At 40.2% G+C, this 18,678-nt stretch overlaps 1 protein-coding gene across 7 annotated transcripts in view; it reads right to left on the bottom strand.

The window, feature by feature from the left end:
• Positions 1-18,678, bottom strand: part of LOC132008262 (autophagy-related protein 13) — a 56,105-nt gene that overhangs the window by 22,028 nt on the left and 15,399 nt on the right. For all 7 annotated transcript variants that reach the window (XM_059386797.1, XM_059386800.1, XM_059386801.1 and 4 more), the window contains 4 exons: positions 4,207-4,288; positions 3,135-3,215; positions 2,565-2,684; positions 400-446 (listed from right to left, as the gene is read on the bottom strand). In XM_059386797.1, the coding sequence (XP_059242780.1) occupies positions 400-446; positions 2,565-2,684; positions 3,135-3,215; positions 4,207-4,275 (317 nt within the window). In that variant the 5' untranslated portion in view covers positions 4,276-4,288. The remainder of the gene's footprint in view (positions 1-399; positions 447-2,564; positions 2,685-3,134; positions 3,216-4,206; positions 4,289-18,678) is intronic.

Raw genomic sequence — 18,678 nt, 5'->3', positions numbered from 1 at the left:
TCTATGACCAACACAGCATGTAAAAAGGAGTAGTGAAGGGGAATCATACTGGATGTCTGCCATACAGAAAACAGACAACACAGAGCAGTCATGTTACAAGAGCTCGCAAGGGATTTAATCAGAGAACTATCTGTACTCTGGGAAAACAACAAACCCTTTTCAGTCTTTTCTCTGCTCTTTTCCCTGTGGTGTCTAAGTTTCGGTGGACTGACCCTCCCGCTGAAGGTCAACTCTGTGCCTGGGCTGGAAGCCAAGCATGAAGCAAATTGTAGCAAAGACCTACTGGCTTTGTTAAGTGGGAAGAACACCCTCCATGACTGGTAACAAAAGCCCTGCTTTCCCTGTGTCATCTTTTATCCTCAGCTACCACAACCACAGACCCTAAGTCAGAGCACTTACTTTTCATTCATTTCAAGACACCAAATTTCTAGCTCCATGGAATCTCCCTGTAGATGGGACAATTGAAAAATACTTGTTTTAATTATTTCTTTTATTATAAAGCACTGTACAGTCACTATAAAAATACTGAAAAAAATAAAGAGGAAAAAATCAATTTATAAACTCACCAGCCACTTTAATAAATAACATGAGGGGTGCCTGGCTGGCTCGGTTAGAAGAGCAGGCAGCTCTTGATCTCGAGGTCATGCGTTAAGACCCATGTTGAGTCTAACAATACTTAAATAAATAAACCTAAACATTTTTTTAAATGTGAGATTATACTGTATGTTATTTTTATCACTTTCCCATTAATAAACACAACATGAAGTTTTCCTTAGTAAAATTCTACATCATTTTTAATGGTTGCATAGTATTCTACCCTATGACCATCATTTCATCCAATCAGTTCCCCAAATACATGGACATATAGGTCACTCCTAATTTTTCACTACCACAAACAAGATTCTGATAAATAGCCTTGAGATTAAAACTTTGTCATTGCCCTAAATAAATTTCTTAAGATAAATTTCCAGAATTAGCATTGTTAAACAGTACTCATGCTTCAAAGATTTTTGCTATATATATCCAAATTACTCTTCAGAAAGGCCAACACTTCAGATGATGGAGAGAGCCTTTCCCTCCAATTCTATAGGAGATATTTTTAGGTGACACCCACTGCTAAGGAATACCTTAACAAGCTCCTCACTTAAAAATCTTTTTAGCTCTGCAATGTCTTTAGCCAAACTGTTCAGTCTTTCTCTGGTACTCTGAACAGACTTAGTCCAGTGGGTGGGAAAGAAAAACAGAAACCAAAGCCAGAATCCCTCAACCCTGTAACACTCCTGTGTGCCACTTAGTAAGAAGGACAGTCATACTTTTGAACACAAGTAACCTTATTACCAATCAACTGGAAGAGGGCTATTCTTTTAGATTTGGGAGTAACCCTGGGTTAGTTTGTGGAATACAGAACTTACTAGTTCTAGATAAAATTTAAGTATGTATCCTTAAGGTATCTTTTTCATCATACTGTCATTTTTAAATGATGTGATAAATTTTGGATTTCCCCTGCTCCCCAAAGTCAAGGGAGGATGAATAGTAGGAAGTATCCAAGACAAGCTGGTGCAGTTTGTCTAGGATAATCGGAATATTTTATACTCAGATTTCACCTGGGAAAGGAAAGAGTTCTTCTAGAGAGTCCTTTAGGACTCCCTGTGGATCACTAACAAAAATGATTCATAGTATAAACTGGTAATACAGTAAAGAAGAGTAGGAAGTTTTGTTTTTTGGGGGGCTAAGGTTTCCATAGAACAAGTATCGACATCATTCATTCAACAAACTTCATCAAGAGTGCCATCCAGGCACTGAGCTAGACCCAAGAGATGATTATTTATTTATATCCTGCCTCATTTCAAAAAGAATCTGAACAACTACAGAAATAAATAAGATGTGGTGTAACTGCTGACCTCAAGAATAGAAGTATAAAGTATGAAAGGAACATGGAATGATCGCTACTGTAAGTTATGTTAGGCACTTTACGAATAAAGATTAAATGAGAAAATATAAAAACCCTATGAAGTGTCATGTTAGTTTGGTGGTGTTGGTGGGGGTGGGGTTAGGTAATTTGGCCAAAGTCACTCAGCTAGGATCTGAACTTGGGTCTGTGCAGCTCCAAACTCCAACTGCCTTTTATTATACCACCCCAGCTTCACAATCTTATAATGGAAATAAATCAATAAACACACAAGTAACAATATCTGCCTTGATCCTGATGTGAAATAAGTAAAAACACATCTATAAAAAATCACAGTACATCAACTGTATTTTAGAAACAATGTAAACAAAGCATATGGTAAGTCTAAGGAAAGTAGTTACCTCTCCCACTAGAAAGGGGGTTTCAAGAGCACATGAGTCTTGAAGGATTAAGTAGAAACATTTCATACATAGTTGACACATGAGGAGGACAAAAAGCCCATTTCAAGTGTTTGGGAGAATAAATACAAAAAGCATGACCTCCTCAGAGAATGCTAAATTCAGAGAGGGAGGAGGCAGGAATGAAGTTGAATTGGAACCGGAGTGTGAAGAGCTTTGAGTGCCAAATGAACACACCACCCTGGCCATAACCTTACCTCAGAAGTCTTGAGTGAGATCTCCACACACATTGATCTCCCAACAGCAGGCAACTGTCCTGCCAGCGCCTTTTTTGCTTCATGTGTAACCTCTGGGATGTCTTTGATTGCTAAATTGAACTAGAAAACAAAAGGGACTTTTGTTAAACACTCACAAGGCACATTATGGGAACATAAAGCAATGAGATGGTTATGCTGGGTAATGCGGGCATAGCTTTGAGTGATGAAGGACATCCATTCATTTCTCCCTTGCCCAGAAAAGTCCTGCATCAAAGCCCCAAAACTCAGGTTGAAAGAGGTAATGACTTATTATAAAAATCAGTCAACAAGGTATTTTCCTAAAGACTAAATTTTTCCCCGACTGCAGAAGAAAGATGAAAATCATACAAACCTAGGGCTACCATCTGATGAAGAATGTACTTTCCAAGTGAATGAATCAAATGGAATTCGACATATTAATGTTATGATTTAGTAATACTATAAACTGTATTCTTTGCAACTGCACCATGTACAATTCCTGATGACAAACACGCCTTAAAAAAAAAAAACAAAACAAAACAGGAACTTTACCCAATCTGAACCCGTTGGGGATGAAGATGAACGAGTGCAAATCTTCTCGCCGAGTCGAGCCTGGACAATCACTTGGACAGTCTAAAAAAAAAAAAAGCAAACAAACAAGAAAAAAAATCAATGATGAAGAGTCTTAAATTGATCTGACTCACAATCAGGGTTAACACCCCCTGAATGCAGGGTTATAAAGATGCCAATGATCGTAACATCACTTTAGGAAATGACAGGATTTTAAAATTCAAGAACATATTAAAAAAAAAACAACACAAAAATAATACTGTAAATATTCCTGAGGGCATAATGTCAATTGATTGGAGGAATTTTAGTTTAAGGCTTGGGATCTGTAATATTCTCACATGGCAGAAGGAAATTTGCACATGGTAGCTCTGACTTTCATAAAGAAACAAGTCCAACCGTAGGTTTAAATATTCACTGCCGTACACTTATGTAATCATAGTAGATTTAAACCAAGGATTCCACAATTATTCATATCATTTGGCCCATATGGCAAAAGTCTCCCAACTAATTTTACAACCAGAATCTACTGCATGGATTGTTTTTTACATGGCAATCATGAGAAGGAGTGATAGAGGTGGAAATGATTTTTAGATTTAAGAAAATATAACTTCTCAAGAAAATATAACTTCTCAAGCATTCAAGATTCAGTTTTAATTCTTCATTTACCCAGAAGGGAACAATAAATGAAAGTCAGGCATTTCAGAGTTAGCTGATGCTTTGGGAAGGATGCCTGAAATGCTGTCCATTCCAGTCCACTATCTTTGTTCCCACCCCAAGGGAACATACTGTGCCAATAACCTGGCATAATAGTTTGACATTTCTGCAAACAGCCTTGCAAAAAAAAATTTTTTTTGAACAAGTAGCTGTGGAAAATTGGAAACTAGTTTTTAGTTACACCCCCAGTACCGCCCCCAAACTTCACAGTTTGGTTTACAACAGACAGAAGTATCCCTTAAAATGGGCAAGCTGCAAGCTGTTATTCTATATTTCCAAAAAGGGAGAAGCACGGAAGTTATTTCTAACAGTTCTGAGCTCAAGAGAATAGATATATTACCTTGAGGGCAAAAAATTTAATAAACTTGTCCAGGTCCTTTCTGTCCTGGGAACTGAGATCAGTTTCCATTGCCTATAGGAATCTAAAACAGGAAAAAAAAAAGTGTTGAAAAATGTGACTAATATCTTTTAAATTCAAAGCATACAGAGATGGTATTGTCTAGCTGTGCAAACAGTCATGTGGGAGGGAAAAAAATTTCTCCCTAAGATACCAAAGTGAAAAAATATTAAGATAGTATCTTTTGAGGAAAATAAATTCCTCACAAAGAAAATCTAGGCTGTAAAATTTAATTCCCATTCCGGAATGGAAAAAAAGAATACTTCCTTAACACACACACACAAGAAAAGAACCAAAGTCTAGGGACCTGAACAATAGATGAGGACAAGCCATTTTACCTGCATCTGAAACTTTGAGCTTTACCTATAATTTATCTATTAAAAAAAGTTCTACTACCCACCATACTGAGGACTAAATTTCTAACAAGACAAAAATTGTTAAAACATAAAATGAGGGGTGCCTGGGTGGCTCAGTCGGTTAAGCGTCTGACTCTTGATTTTGGCTCAGGGCATGATCTCAGGGTGGTGAGATTAAGTGCAGTGTGGCTCCTTGGGAGCTGGAGTCTGCCTGGTGTTCTTTCTCCCTTTCCCCTCCCCCTGCTCACACATGCTCTTGCTCTCTCTCTTTCTCTCTCCAATAAATAAACAAAATCTTAAAAAAAAACATAAAATAAGATCATCTGTATTCCTTCAGAAGGGCACTAGATCAGTTTAACTTTGGGGACCCCTTTTGAGAATCTGGTAACAAGACAAGGCCTTTCTCTAGAAAAATGCACACATATAGAAATGTTTGGATATAACTTCAGGGGGTTCATGGATTTCATGGAGTACATCACAGCTCCTCAGGTTGAAATGGCTTCAGGTAGAGCTGGTATGAGGAAGCGAAAACATTTAGGGAGAGAACATGAACAAAGAGTATCAGCAACAGAGAGCAAAATGGATTTGGAACTATTAAGTATCCCAGTTTTTTAGAGGACTATGTATGGACAGGGAGATGGTATGGCTGGTTGGGGCCAGATCATGAGAATCTTGAATGCAATGCAAGCCTAATACAACAGAAACGGGAGCTCCTTCAAGATCTTTGAGGAAAGGAACTAACAGGATCAGAGTGCTAGCATCATCTGAATGGTGCTTTAGAAAGAGCTTTGCTAGCGTATTGTAGAACAGTTTTGAGTATGAAAAGCAGGGAGACCAGTTAAGTCCTTGGCAATAATGCAGGCTTGTGGTCAAGGCTAAAACTCTAGTACAGTTATGGTTTGGAGATAGTATGGGTGGGAGATATTTTAAAGGAAGAGTTGATGGGATTTAAGGACTGACTACAAAAAGTTTAACAAGGTTTCAGTTAACAATAAACAGGAAGCTAGTTTTAAGGAAATGTATAAATAGAAAAGAGCTGAAACTAAATTTTAAAAACTGAGATATAATACCATACACAAAAATAAATTCAAAATGGATGAAACATCTAAATGTGAAACAGGAAAACCATCAAAATCCTAGAGAACACAGGCAGCAACCTCTTTGGCATCAGCCATAGCAACTTCTTAACTACATTTGTCTCCCAAGCTGAGGAAAGGGAAACAAAAGTAAAAATGAACTACTGGGACTTCATCAAGATAAAAATCTGCACAACCAAAGAAAAAAATCAAAACTAAAAGGCAACCTACAGAACGGGAGAAGATATTTGCAAATGACATATATGAGAAAGGGTGAGTATCCAAAATATATAAAGAACTTACCAAATTCAACATCCAAAACACAAATAATCCAGTTAAGAAATGGGCAGAAGACATGAACAGACATTCTTCCAAAGAAGACATACAGTTGGCCAACAGACACATGGAGTATGCTCAATTTCACTCATCATCAGGGAAATACAAACCAAACCTACAATAAGATATCACCTCACACCTGTCAGAATGGCTAAAATCAACAATACAAAAAACATAACAGGTGTTGGTGAGAATGTGTAAAAGGGTGAACCCTCTTAAAATGTTGGCAGGAATGCAAACTGGTGAAACCACTCCTGAAAGCACTATGAAGGCTCCTCAAAAAGTTAAAAATAGAACTACCCCATGATCCAGCAATTTCACTACTAGGTGTTTACCCAAACAATACAAAAATACTGATTCGAAGGGATATATGCATTCCAATTTTTATATCAGCACTATCAACAATACCCAAATTATGGAAAGAGCCCAATACCCATCAACAGATGGATAAAGAACTTGTGATATATATATATATATATATACATATACACATATATACATATATATGCACACATATACACACACACACAATTGAATACTGCTCAGCCATCAAAAAGAATGAAATCTTGCGGGACATTTGGGTGGTTCAGTTGGTTAAGTGTCTGCCTTTGGCTCAGGTCATGATCAAAGGGTCCTGGGATTGAATCCCACATCAGGCTCCTTGCTCAGGAGGGAGCCTGCTTCCACTTCTCCCTCTCCCTCCCCCTGCCATGCTCTCTTTCACTCTGACCAAAAAAAAAAGGGGGGGGTGCCTGGGTGGCTCAGTGGGTTAAAGCCTCTGCTTGGGATAGAGCCCCACATGGGGCTCTCTGCTCAGCGGGGAGCCTGCTTCCTCCTCTCTCTCTGCCTGCCTCTCTGCCTACTTGTGATCTCTCTCTGTGTCAAATAAATAAATAAAATCTTAAAAAAAAAAAAAGGATGAAATCTTGCCATTTGCAATGATGTGGATGGAAATAGAGTGTATTATGCAAAGTGAAATAAGACAGTCAAAAAAGACAAATACCAAACAATTTCACTCATGTAGAATTTAAGAAATGGAACAAATGAACACGGGGAAAAAGACAAAGGCAAACCATGAAACAGAACTATAGAGAACAAACTGAGGGTTGCTGGAGGAGATGTGAACGGGGGATGGATTAAATGGATGATAAGAATTAAAGAGGGCACTTGTGATGAGCACTAGGACATAAAAGTGATGGAATCACTAAATTCTACTCCTGAAGCTCATACTACACTATATGTTAACTAACTGGAATTTAAATAAAAACTTAAAAGTACATGGGGTGCCTGGGTGGCTCAGTGGGTTAAGCCGCTGCCTTTGGCTCAGGTCATGATCTCAGGGTCCTGAGATCGAGTCCCACATCGGGCTCTCTGCTCAGCAGGGGGCCTGCTTCCCTCTCTCTCTCTCTGCCTGCCTCTCAGTCTACTTGTGATTTCTCTCTGTCAAATAAATAAATAAAATCTTTAAAAAAAAAAACTTAAAAGTACAAAAAATAAAAATAAAAATAAATAAAAATGGGGTATAACTTACATGTAGTGAAATGTACAAATCTTGGGTGTACAGCTCAATAAATATCTTATTGTTTTTATTTCTATTTTGATAGATACTTTGTTTGTATATATCCATATAACTGCAATTCAGATCAAGTTACAGAACATTTCCAATAGTTCAGAGGGTTCCCTTGTGTCCCCTCAGGAAAAAGTAACCATTATTCTGACTTCTATCACCATAGATCAGTTTTATCTATTCTTTTTTTTTTTTTTTTTAAGATTTTATTTATTTATTTGACAGAGAGAAATCACAAGTAGATGGAGAGGCAGGCAGAGAGAGAGAGAGAGGGAAGCAGGCTCTCCGCTCAGCAGAGAGCCCGATGCGGGACTCGATCCCAGGACTCTGAGATCATGACCTGAGCCGAAGGCAGCGGCTTAACCCACTGAGCCACCCAGGCGCCCCAGTTTTATCTATTCTTACAAATCATTCCATTTAAATAAATGGAATCAAACAATATTAACTCTTTTGTGGGTAGCTTCCTTTATTCAAGTCATGCCTGTGAAAATCATAATGCTGCATGTGGAACTTTATTCTTTTTTTCATTGCTATGTAGCACTCCACTTTACAAATATATCACAAATTATAAATTCCAGCAGATAACCATTTGCGTTGCTTCCTGGTTTTGGCTATTGTATTTTTACACAAATCTTTTGGTGGATATAAACACTCCTTGCCATCAGCTGTAAGCCCAGCATTATTAATGCTGGGTCACAAAGTGTAAGTACCTAGTTTTACCAGACACGGACAGTTTTCCAGAATCTGTACCGATGTACACACCCATCAGCAGTATATGATGGTTCCGGATGCTCCACAGCTATACCACTACCTGGTACTACTGATTCTTAAATTTCAGCCATCCTGGTAGAGGTGCGGTAGTATCTCATTTAATCTGTATTAGATGATTAGTGATTAAATTAGTGATTAAATGAACACTGGATTCCCCCTATTAGCATCTTTTCATAAGCTTATTGGCTACTTGGAAATCATCTTTAATGAAGTTCTAGTTCAAGTATTTTGCCCAATTAAAAATTAGGTTATCTTTTTTTACTAAACTGTTGAAGTTTCTAAAATATATATATAGTGGATATAAGTACTTTGTTGGATATGCACTATAAATATCTTCTCCCAGTTTGTGTCTTGCCTTTCTTACAGCATCTGCTTCTTTTCATGAGAGTCTGAATATACTAATGGACAAAGGCCAGACTACTGTATCAAAATAGAGCTCTGACCCACAACCTGCAGGAACCAGCCCAGAAAGGAAGTGAAACTAACATTCCATTATCTAGCCCAAGAAGTCAACATACTATCTACAGTAATCAGTCAAGGAAGCCAAACTATCTCTACCAACTAACTAGTCCAGAAAGCCAACAGTAACCCTAAAAAACTGACCCCAAAGAGTCAAGACTTGAGTAATAACCCCCAATTACCTCCCCTAATTTTCCTCCCTGGTTCCAACTTAGGACCAACCACAGAAAGCCAAATATATAAACCTAAATAACCACATAGGATGCCCCCACTTGTAGTTAGGCTGCCTAGAGCTTTCCCATGCCAATAACCCCAAATCAGGACATATCTGAAGTTCTTCCTTTCCTCCACTATAAAGCTTCCCACTGGTCTACCTGCCTTTGAGTCTTTGCCAATGCGAGTGATGGCGGCTAACTCCCCTGCTATGACAAGCTCTGATTAAATAGGCTTCACCCATTCTCATTTTTGTGTTTATTTCCACATTAAAAACAGCTTTGCTGAGGTATAACTGACAATAAAAAATATACTGGAAATGCAATGCATAATAAGTTTTTTTTTTTTTTTTAAAGATTTTATTTGAGAGCAAGTGAGCATAGGGGCAGGGGAGCAGAAAGAGAAGGACAAGCAAACTCCATGCTAACCGCAGAGCCTGATTCAGAGCTCAGTCCCACAACTCTGAGATCATGTCCTGAACAGAAATCAAGAGTCAGACGCTTAACTAAGGGACCCACCCAGATGCTCCAAGATGCTGTAAGTGGTGACATCTATTTGTAACTGTAAAACCATTACCACAAAGTATCCCCACTGTAATCTCTCCTTCCAGTACCTCCTCAATGCCTCATCCTTTGGCAACTACTGCCCTGCTTTCTATCACCATAGATACCTACCTGCATTGTCTAGAGTTTTATATAAATGAAATCAGAAAGTATGTACTCTTTGGCTTCTTTCACTTAGCATAATTATTTTGAGGTTCATCCATGTTGTGTTCTATGTTCATGTTCATTTTTTCTATTGCTGAGTAATAGCCTCTTATGGAGTCTTTTGATTAGCAGAGGTTCTTAATTGTAATAAGTCAAATTTCTCAACTTGTTTTTTAGCACTTCTTTGTGCTCTGCTGAAAAAAATTTTTGCTGATCTCAAAGTCATGAAAATCTTCTTTTCTTCTAAAAATGTTATTGTTTGCCTTTCATGTTTACATTCATGATCCATCATAAATTAATTTTTCCTGTGGCAGAAGTTTGGGGTTGAGGTTCATTATTTTTTTGATAATCAGTTCAGGTTACTTAATAGGTCAAATCAAAACACCAAATAACCAACTTGTAATTAATGGAAAGGGTAAGACTGAGGTTAAAGTTGGAGAGAAGGAGATAGTCTCCAAAAAGAAGGAATAGTTTAAAAACCATAGCAGTAGATGAAATCACCATGGAAGACAGAAGGGAAAAATAACAAAGGCCCCAGGAAAATACCATAAAGAGAAATGCCAGAACTTATCAAAGAAATATGAAAAATGATTTCTGAGCAGTCATCATAGAAACTGAGAGGAAGTAAGTTTCAAGATTGAAGGGATGGTCAAATAACATAAAAGTACTTGTGGAAGAGGCAAAACTTGACCTCTACCCCTCAGGTTTCCAGCTGGGCGTCTTTAACAAAAGGACAGATGAACAGGAGAAAAACGTTTTTTTGTTTTTAAAGATTATTTATTTACTTATTTGACAGACAGAGATCACAAGTAGGCAGAGAGGTGGGCAGAGAGAGAGAGGAGGAAGCAGGCTCCTGGCCGAGCAGAGAGCCTGATGCGAGGCTCGATCCCAGGACCCTGGGATCATGACCTGAGCCAAAGCCAGAGGCCTTAACCCACTGAGCCTCCCAGGTGCCCCAAAAAACGGTTTATTAACACCTGCAGTGCACATCTCACAAAAGAGACCTCAGCAGAGGGGCACCTACGTGGCTCAGTCTGGTTAAGCGGCTGTTTTTGGCTAGGGTCACGATCCCAGGATCCTTGACCAAGTCCTGCATCAGGTTCCCTGTTCAGCAGAGAGCCAGACCTCAACAGAAAAGTAATCGAAGAGTGTGGCTTAGAACTGTGGCTTATATGGGATCTTCAACAAAGAATGATAAAGTTGTAGAGAAATGACAAGACAAAGGAAAGCAGTTCTAGGCTTCCAAGGGTGGCAAACTGTGGGAAGGTAAATATATGGGAGGAAACTAATGGGGTAAGCTTTGTTTGCAGATTCCACCAGTGCCTTCTCTAAGCCATAAGAGTCTGTCTCTAAGAAAAGGAGAATTTGGGGCACCTGGGTGGCTCAGTGGGTTAAGCCACTTCCTTCGGCTCAGGTCATGATCTCAGGGTCCTGGGATCGAGCACCGCATCGGGCTCTCTGCTCAGCGGGCAGTCTGCTTCCCTCTCTCTCTCTCTCTCTGCCTGCCTCTCTGCCTACTTGTGATCTCTCTCTCTGTCAAACAAATAAATAAAATCTTAAAAAAAAAAAAAAGAAAAGGAGAATTTATCTCACCTTCGGGCAGAAAAGTGGAAGGTAAAGACAGGTTCTTCAACATTTACTGCTTAATGGCCTTCAAATCAAAATAATTTTTATTTCAAAGAGGCATATTCACATTCTGATTTCCTTCACTTTCAAGGTGATGAGAAAAATGCCACTGGACTTAACATCATGTTGCTAATGATCTTTGAGTGAATCACCTTTTTTTTTTTTTTAAGATTTTATTTATTTGAGAAAGAATGAGAGAGAGAGAGAAAGCATTGAGAGTGAGGAGGGTCAGAGGGAGAAGCAGACCTCCCAATGAGCAGGGAGCCCGATGTGGGATGATCCGGGGAGTCTAGGATCAGGATCTGAGCCAAAGGCAGTTGCTTAACCAACTGAGCCACCCAGGTTCCCAAGAGGATCGCCTCTTAAGAGCAGGGGTGCTTCAGCTCGATTCTGAGAAGTTAAGAAGGAAGAGACCTCAAGCTGCTGTGAAAAGGATTTTCTCTACAGCACAACACTATTTGAGCAAATGGGGGGGGGGTGGAGAAACCAATGGAAGGAGAAACAAAGCACCTGAGAAGAAAGGACTGAGGGACTCAGATGCCACAGTAGAGTCTACTGTGATCAATGATAGGTTAAGGCCCGAAGTGATCCAAATTAGAAAGGACTTATCTTTTAGAGCCTACCACTTGTCTGTCTGACCGCATTTTGAAGCATACACCCACCTTCAGACCTTCCTGAATATTGGTTGAAAAGAACACCAACAAATGTTATGGTAAATATAAAGCCTTTTAAAGGGTTAAACTGTTCAAGGCCCTGAAGCAACCACAGCAACAGATCTGAGATAAGAATAATGCTGGAGGGTTGTACTGCCCTTATTTAATACTGAATTTGAAGTGGGGAACTGTGTTCCCACCACCAGAACACCTACCAATGCAAACATAATAGCACACTGACTCTTGTGACTTTTTGTTCGGAGGTAGGAACTAAAGGATTATGTAACTAGAGTTAGTTAGAGAGCCAAAAGGGGCAAGATCTCCACTGGGGAAAAAGTTATCTACAGACATCAGAGCTTGTTGTTCCCTCAGGCCTCGCCTATCTAGCAGTTAATTCATCCTTTAGAATATAAAGTTTACCCTATGCCTTGCTTGTTTTAACAGTCCTTCCTCGAATGTTCCAAGGACTTGAAAGGGAAATTAAAAAGGGACCTACAATTCATCCCTTTTTTCTGCCCTTTACTAATACTAGCCAGTTACTAAATCCTTCAAGTTCTTGCTTATACAAAATCCTTTTATATATGTGCTACATTTTCATTTCTAAAGAACCACCTTAATCCAGGTCTCATTTCTTAGCTGGAAGAGACTCACTTGGTTACTCTACATTTGAACGAGATCAGGATATGCCATCCCAAAATAAGCCACTTTGGCATAAAGATTATTTTAAGCTGAAGACATTTGAGATTCAACAGATGTCGAAAGAAACCTTCTTGGGCTTCCCTTATCTGACTAAAAGCAGAAACTTCTGAAAAATGAGGACAGCCATAAATTCCCATTTCAGGTTGGCATCTACTTCTGAGAGAGAGATCACAAGTCCCCACTCCGTGGGAGTTTCAAGGTCAGGAAGAAGATAGACCATTTGCACTTACCTAAACAAATATTATCATAAACTTTTTTATCTCCCATTTGTTCTCCTAAAGACTCATTTGTCTTTTCTAAAGAAACTGATTTGTGGGGCGTCTGGGTGGCTCAGTGAGTTAAAGCCTCTGCCTTCGGCTCAGGTCATGATCCCAGGGTCCTGGGATCGAGCCCTGCATCAGGCTCTCTGCTCAGTGGGGAGCCTGCTTCCTCCTCTCTCTCTCTGCCTACTTGTGATCTCTGTCTGTCAAATAAATAAATAGATAAATAAATAAATAAATAAAATCTTAAAAAAAAAAAAAAAGAAACTGATTTGTTCTTCTCATAAAAGTCTCCCCCTGCCCCCAACCCACCCCCCTACCCCCCGGGTACCTGGCTGGCTTAGTGGGATCAGCCTTCAGCTCTTGATCTCTGGGTCGTGAGTTCAAGCCCAATGTTGGGGAGAGATATGAATGAATGAATGACTAAATAAAAATACATCTTTTTTAAAGAAGCCTTTTCTCGGGGCGACTGGGTGGCTCCGTGGGTTATAAAGCCTCTGCCTTCGGCTCAGTTCATGATCCCGGGGTCCTGGGATCGAGCCCCACTTCGGGTTCTCTGCTTCGCGGGGAGCCTGCTTCCCCCTCTCTCTCTGCCTGCCTCTCTGCCTACTTGTGATCTCTGTCTGTCAAATAAATAAATAAATAAATCTTTTAAAAAATAAAATAAAATAAGCCTTTTCTCCTAGGCCTCTTTCTCTTACTAAATTAGACCTATAAGTCCCAAATGCTAACCACCAGGGTTATTCATCACTGAGTACTGCTATAGTTGATAGTCTCATGTCAGTTTAAATTGCAGGCTCTTGGGACTCCTGGGTGGCTCAGTTGGTTGGACGACTGCCTTCGGCTCAGGTCATGATCCCGGAGTCCCGGGATTGAGTCCCACATCAGCCTCCCAGCTCCATGGGGAGTCTGCTTCGCTCTCTGACCTTCTCCTTGCTCATGCTCTCTCTCACTGTTTCTCTATCAAATAAATAAATAAAATCTTTAAAAAAAAATAAAATAAAATAAATTGCAGGCTCTTAGGTACTAAACATAAGAACGTAGGAAAAGTTTTCCTCAACACCTTCTACTAGGTTACCTTGTAAACCTCAGGCACAATGCTAAAAGAGTAAGTAAAGCATTATCTCATATTGCTCTTATGTTCCAGAAATTTTGACAAACTCCTAAGTTTCAACTTCATGATTGCCCATGCAAAGTCAGCAGGGAAAACAGGTGAGATGATTTTGAAAAGGTAATCAGAGGTCTGCTAGCACTTTTTTTTTTTTTTAGAATTTTTTTTTCAAGATTTTATTTATTTATTTGACAGAGAGAGATCACAAGTAGGCAGAGAGGCAGGCAGAGAGAGAGGAGGAAGCAGACTCCCTGCTCAGCAGAGAGCCCAATGCGGGACTCTATCCCAGGACCCTGAGATCATGACCTGAGCTGAAGGAAGTGGCTTAACCCACTGAGCCACCCAGGCGCCCCTGCTAGCACTTTCTTATGAAAGATCTTGGTCACTGAAATTACCAAACAAATGGTGATCCAGAACCAGTGTCTAATCCTTGGACATACATGCTCAAAAAAACAATTTTATTAGTTCAATCAGGGTTTTGAGGACAACTTCAGTTATAAGAGAGTGTATATACCATAAATCCAGTTTATTATTTGAAAAATAAAATGGCTAAGTAGATGGAAATAGAAGCATTAAGTGATCAACATAATGCCTTTCCTAAAAGCGGCCATTTTGTGAAACCAAAATTATTTCCAAAGGTTAACTAGGTATCATCCTACTATGAGATTCATGTATCTTTCTCCACCTCAGGGGCAAGCAGACTGGAATTCCACCAAGAGTCTAGAGAAGGGTAACTGGGTGGCTCAGATGGTTAAGCGTTTGACTCTGTATCTCAGGAGCCTGGAATCAAGCCCTACACCAGGCTCCACACTCCTCCTGTGGACCCTGCCTGGGATTCTCCCTCACTCTGCCCCTCCCCCCAACCCATCTGCGGGGCATTCTCTCCCCGACAACCCAGAAAGCCTAGAGAGGCTTCTTAACTGACAATGTATGTATTCACTTGGCTTTACGATTCTTTAGGCATTGCAGACCATGGCCCACATTCGTTGTCATCACCAACACATTGTAATTGACTAAAAGGCTGTTTACATTAAGGTTGCAGATGCCCTAATATGGTGGGTTTTAAAGCAGTTCATCAGCTGCTAGAGGACTGAGCCAAAGTATGGCTTTAGGTTATCACTTAGTTCAAATCAAGGCCATTTCACCTCTTAGCATTATGGGGTTTCAATTATGTTGCAAACTCAGTGTTTCAATTATGTTGCAAACTCTTCTGCACACTTATCCCTTCACTGGTAATATGCTAAATATATAAGGTTTTTTTTTTTTAAGAATTTATTTATTTGAGAGAAGATCACAAGTAGGCAGAGAGGCAGGCAGAGGTGGGGGTAGTGGGAAGCAGGCTCCCCGCTGAGCAGAGAGACCAACGCAAGGCTCAATCCCAGGACCCTGGAATCATGAGCTGAGCCAAAGGCAGAGGCTTTAACCCACTGAGCCACCCAGGCGCCCCTAAGTTTTTGTTTGTTTGTTTGTTTTTAAGATTTTATTTATTTATTTGACAGAGAGAGACACAGCAAGAGAGGGATCACAAGCAGAGGGAGTGGGAGACGGAGAAGCAGGCTTCCCACCAAGCAGGGAGCCCGATGCCGGGCTTGATCCCAAGACCCAGGGATCGTGACCTGAACCGAAGGCAGTTGCTTAACCGACTGAGCCACACAGGCACCCCCTGAATATGTAAGTTAATCACAGCTACCTACCACCTTCTTTATTAAATGTTTTGCCCTAGGGACATAACCTAATTACTATGTGTAATTTCAGATATTTACAAAAAAATTCTATGTGGTTCCCACCAACATATATTTGATTAAATTTATCAAGTGTTACCTTTAATAAAATGGCTTAATTAGGTCAGAAATATATTTACACATTGTAATCCTCCCACAAATACTGCTATCCACTCATCAACACCTCTTTTCCCCCAGACTCACCATTCACAGCTTTTCCTGCCTGAGAAATAACCTCAATTAAGGCCTTTCTTTAAGACGTATACATTTAACAACAAAAAATTTTTAGTGGGCTTTGAGTTGCAATTTCAGTTCAACAACATTCTCTGCACATCATTTCGTTTTTTCCCCCCATTTTTTTAGAGAGTGAGAGAACACACTTGAGAGTGGAGGGAAGAGAGTGGGAGAATCTTAAGCAGGCTCCAAGCCTACGGGGGAGCCAGCCATGGGGCTGCATCTCACACTCCTGAGATCATGACCTGAGCCAAAAGCACGAGTCGGATGCTTAACTGATTGAGCCACCCAGTTACTTCCATCATTTTCATTAACAGAAATTCCTAACAAGTAATTCTTTAAGGTTCCCAAAGTATTTAGAACACGTAGAGATTTATACTATACTAAACTATTTTTAAACAAGTACTGAAAATATAATAGCAAAATGTGGTATGTCTATACACAATATATACATATACAATGGAATATTATCCAGCCTTAAAAAGGAAATTCTGATTCATGCTACAACATGGACGAACCCTGAGGACATTAGCTAAATGAAATAAGCCAGTCACAAAAGGACAAATGCTGTATGATACCACTGTTATGAAGTACTCAAGAGGTCAGATCATGGCCATAAAGCATGCGTGCTTGTCAGGAGCTGGGGAAGGAGAGAATGGGGAGTTCGTGTTTAACTCCTCATTGTTATATAAGATGTAGATAATCTTACATTGTTATGTAAGCTGTAGATAATCATCGACATCCAAATACTAGACAGAAGATTCTACACCACTGCTCCAGTGCAAAATACATAATCAACAAGGGAAAAGCAGACTTAACCAGATAGGCAGGTTCTCTACTTCTTTTGACTTTCATACCGAAATGGTAATTTTAACTTTAGAAAATGAGTTCTACTTAAGTAGGTAAACATTTATCTCAACTATCTTCCCAATCCCCAGTTAAGAGCACAGAAATATAAAGGTTGTAAATAAAGGCAGAAAAGGGGGCACCTTTGTGGCTCAGTTAGATAAGCATCTGCCTTCAGCTCAGGCCACGATCTCCAGGTCCCGGGACTGAGCCCTGAGTTGGGCTCCCTGCTCAGCAGGGAGTCTGCCTCTCTCTCTCCATCTGCCAATGCCCCTGTTTCTGCTCTCGCTCTCTCTCAAATACATAAAATATTAAAAAAAATAATAATAATGGCAGAAAAGGAAATAACAAATGAAAGATATCAACAAAATATTGGAAGGCAAAAAGTGAAAAGACTGGTTAAGTATAAAGGTTTCCATGCTTGTTTATTTCTACTCAATCCTAAAACACCATTAAAACAAAAAATGGCAGGGGCAGGGGTGGGAGGGCTTAAAAAGCATACACACAGGGACCAGAAGAATACGCATGGAGATAATAGCATCACAGTTTTGGAAGACAGAAAACAGAAGGAATAGATAACTGACTGAGCAGAGCTGACAAAGCAAACTCATCAGAACCAAACCCCAAAGAGGCTAAGGAATGAGAATTACCAGATCTCTCCTAAAAAAGTAGAATGGCCGATGAAGCTGAAACAGGAAGATTATTTTATAAAAGTCCATAAAAGAAGCAGTTAGACCCCACTCTAGGCCCCACACTCCTTTCATAACCCCACGCAGGGCAAAACAGACCTTCCTCCTTCATGTCAGAAGACTGGACATTGACCTTTTGGAAACAATGAATCAAAGAACATGCTGGATTTCCATCAGGTCTGTATGAGGCACTCTGTTCTGAAGAAAAGATTCATGGGGGGAGCAGTACTCTCAGTTTCCAAGGGGGGAAAAACCACTTTATTGGTATTATAAAAATCTAAGAGAGTGGCACCTGGGTGGCTCAGTCAGTTAAGCATCTGCCTTCGGCTTAGGTCATGATTTCAGGGCCCTGGGACTGAGCCCCACATGGGCCTCTCTGCTCAGAAGGGAGTCAGCTTTTCCTCTCCCACTGCCAACCACTCATGCTTTCTCTCTCAAATAAATATTTATTTGCCAGAAAGAGAGATCATAAATAGGCAGAGCAGCAGGCGGAGAGGGGGAAGCAGGCTCCCTGCTGAGCAGAGAGCCCGATGCGGGGCTCGATTCCAGGACCCTGAGATCATGATCTGAGTCAAAGGCAGAAGTTTAACCCATTGAGCCACCCAGGTGCCCTCAAATAAATAAAATCTTTAAAAAAACAAAAACAAAAACCACGAATAGAAACAGAAAGAAAAGGGAAATTTGCATAGGTGAGGGCAACAGTAAGCAGTAAAGGAGAATAAGAGTTATATCAAATCAGGTACTTAAAACATCCAACCTCATTAGCTGAAGCCCCATGAAGACAGCCACGCTGGAGTCTCCACTGAGAAGCATGGACGAGTGTCCACCCCTCAGGTGAGACCTCCAACTGAAAATCCCCGTAAGGGCCATATTTGGAGGGCAAACAACAGGATCTGAAGTTAAACAAGTGTTCGCCTGTTGGAGGCTACGGCATGGTTGGAGTCGTGGATCAAACCAAGCCCTAACTTGTGTCTCCTTTAAAGTCCGGACGCCTTGATAAGGGGTTAAGGACAGGAAAGTTGAGTAACAGTGAGAAAGGGTTTGTGCTGTGTGTCGTGCGCTCGCCTACGTGACTTTCCACGCGCTCTCCC

The sequence above is a fragment of the Mustela nigripes genome, unplaced genomic scaffold (genome assembly GCF_022355385.1).
Source record: "Mustela nigripes isolate SB6536 unplaced genomic scaffold, MUSNIG.SB6536 HiC_scaffold_76, whole genome shotgun sequence".
NCBI lineage: Eukaryota > Metazoa > Chordata > Mammalia > Carnivora > Mustelidae > Mustela > Mustela nigripes.
This window is presented reverse-complemented; position numbering and strand designations above follow the sequence as displayed.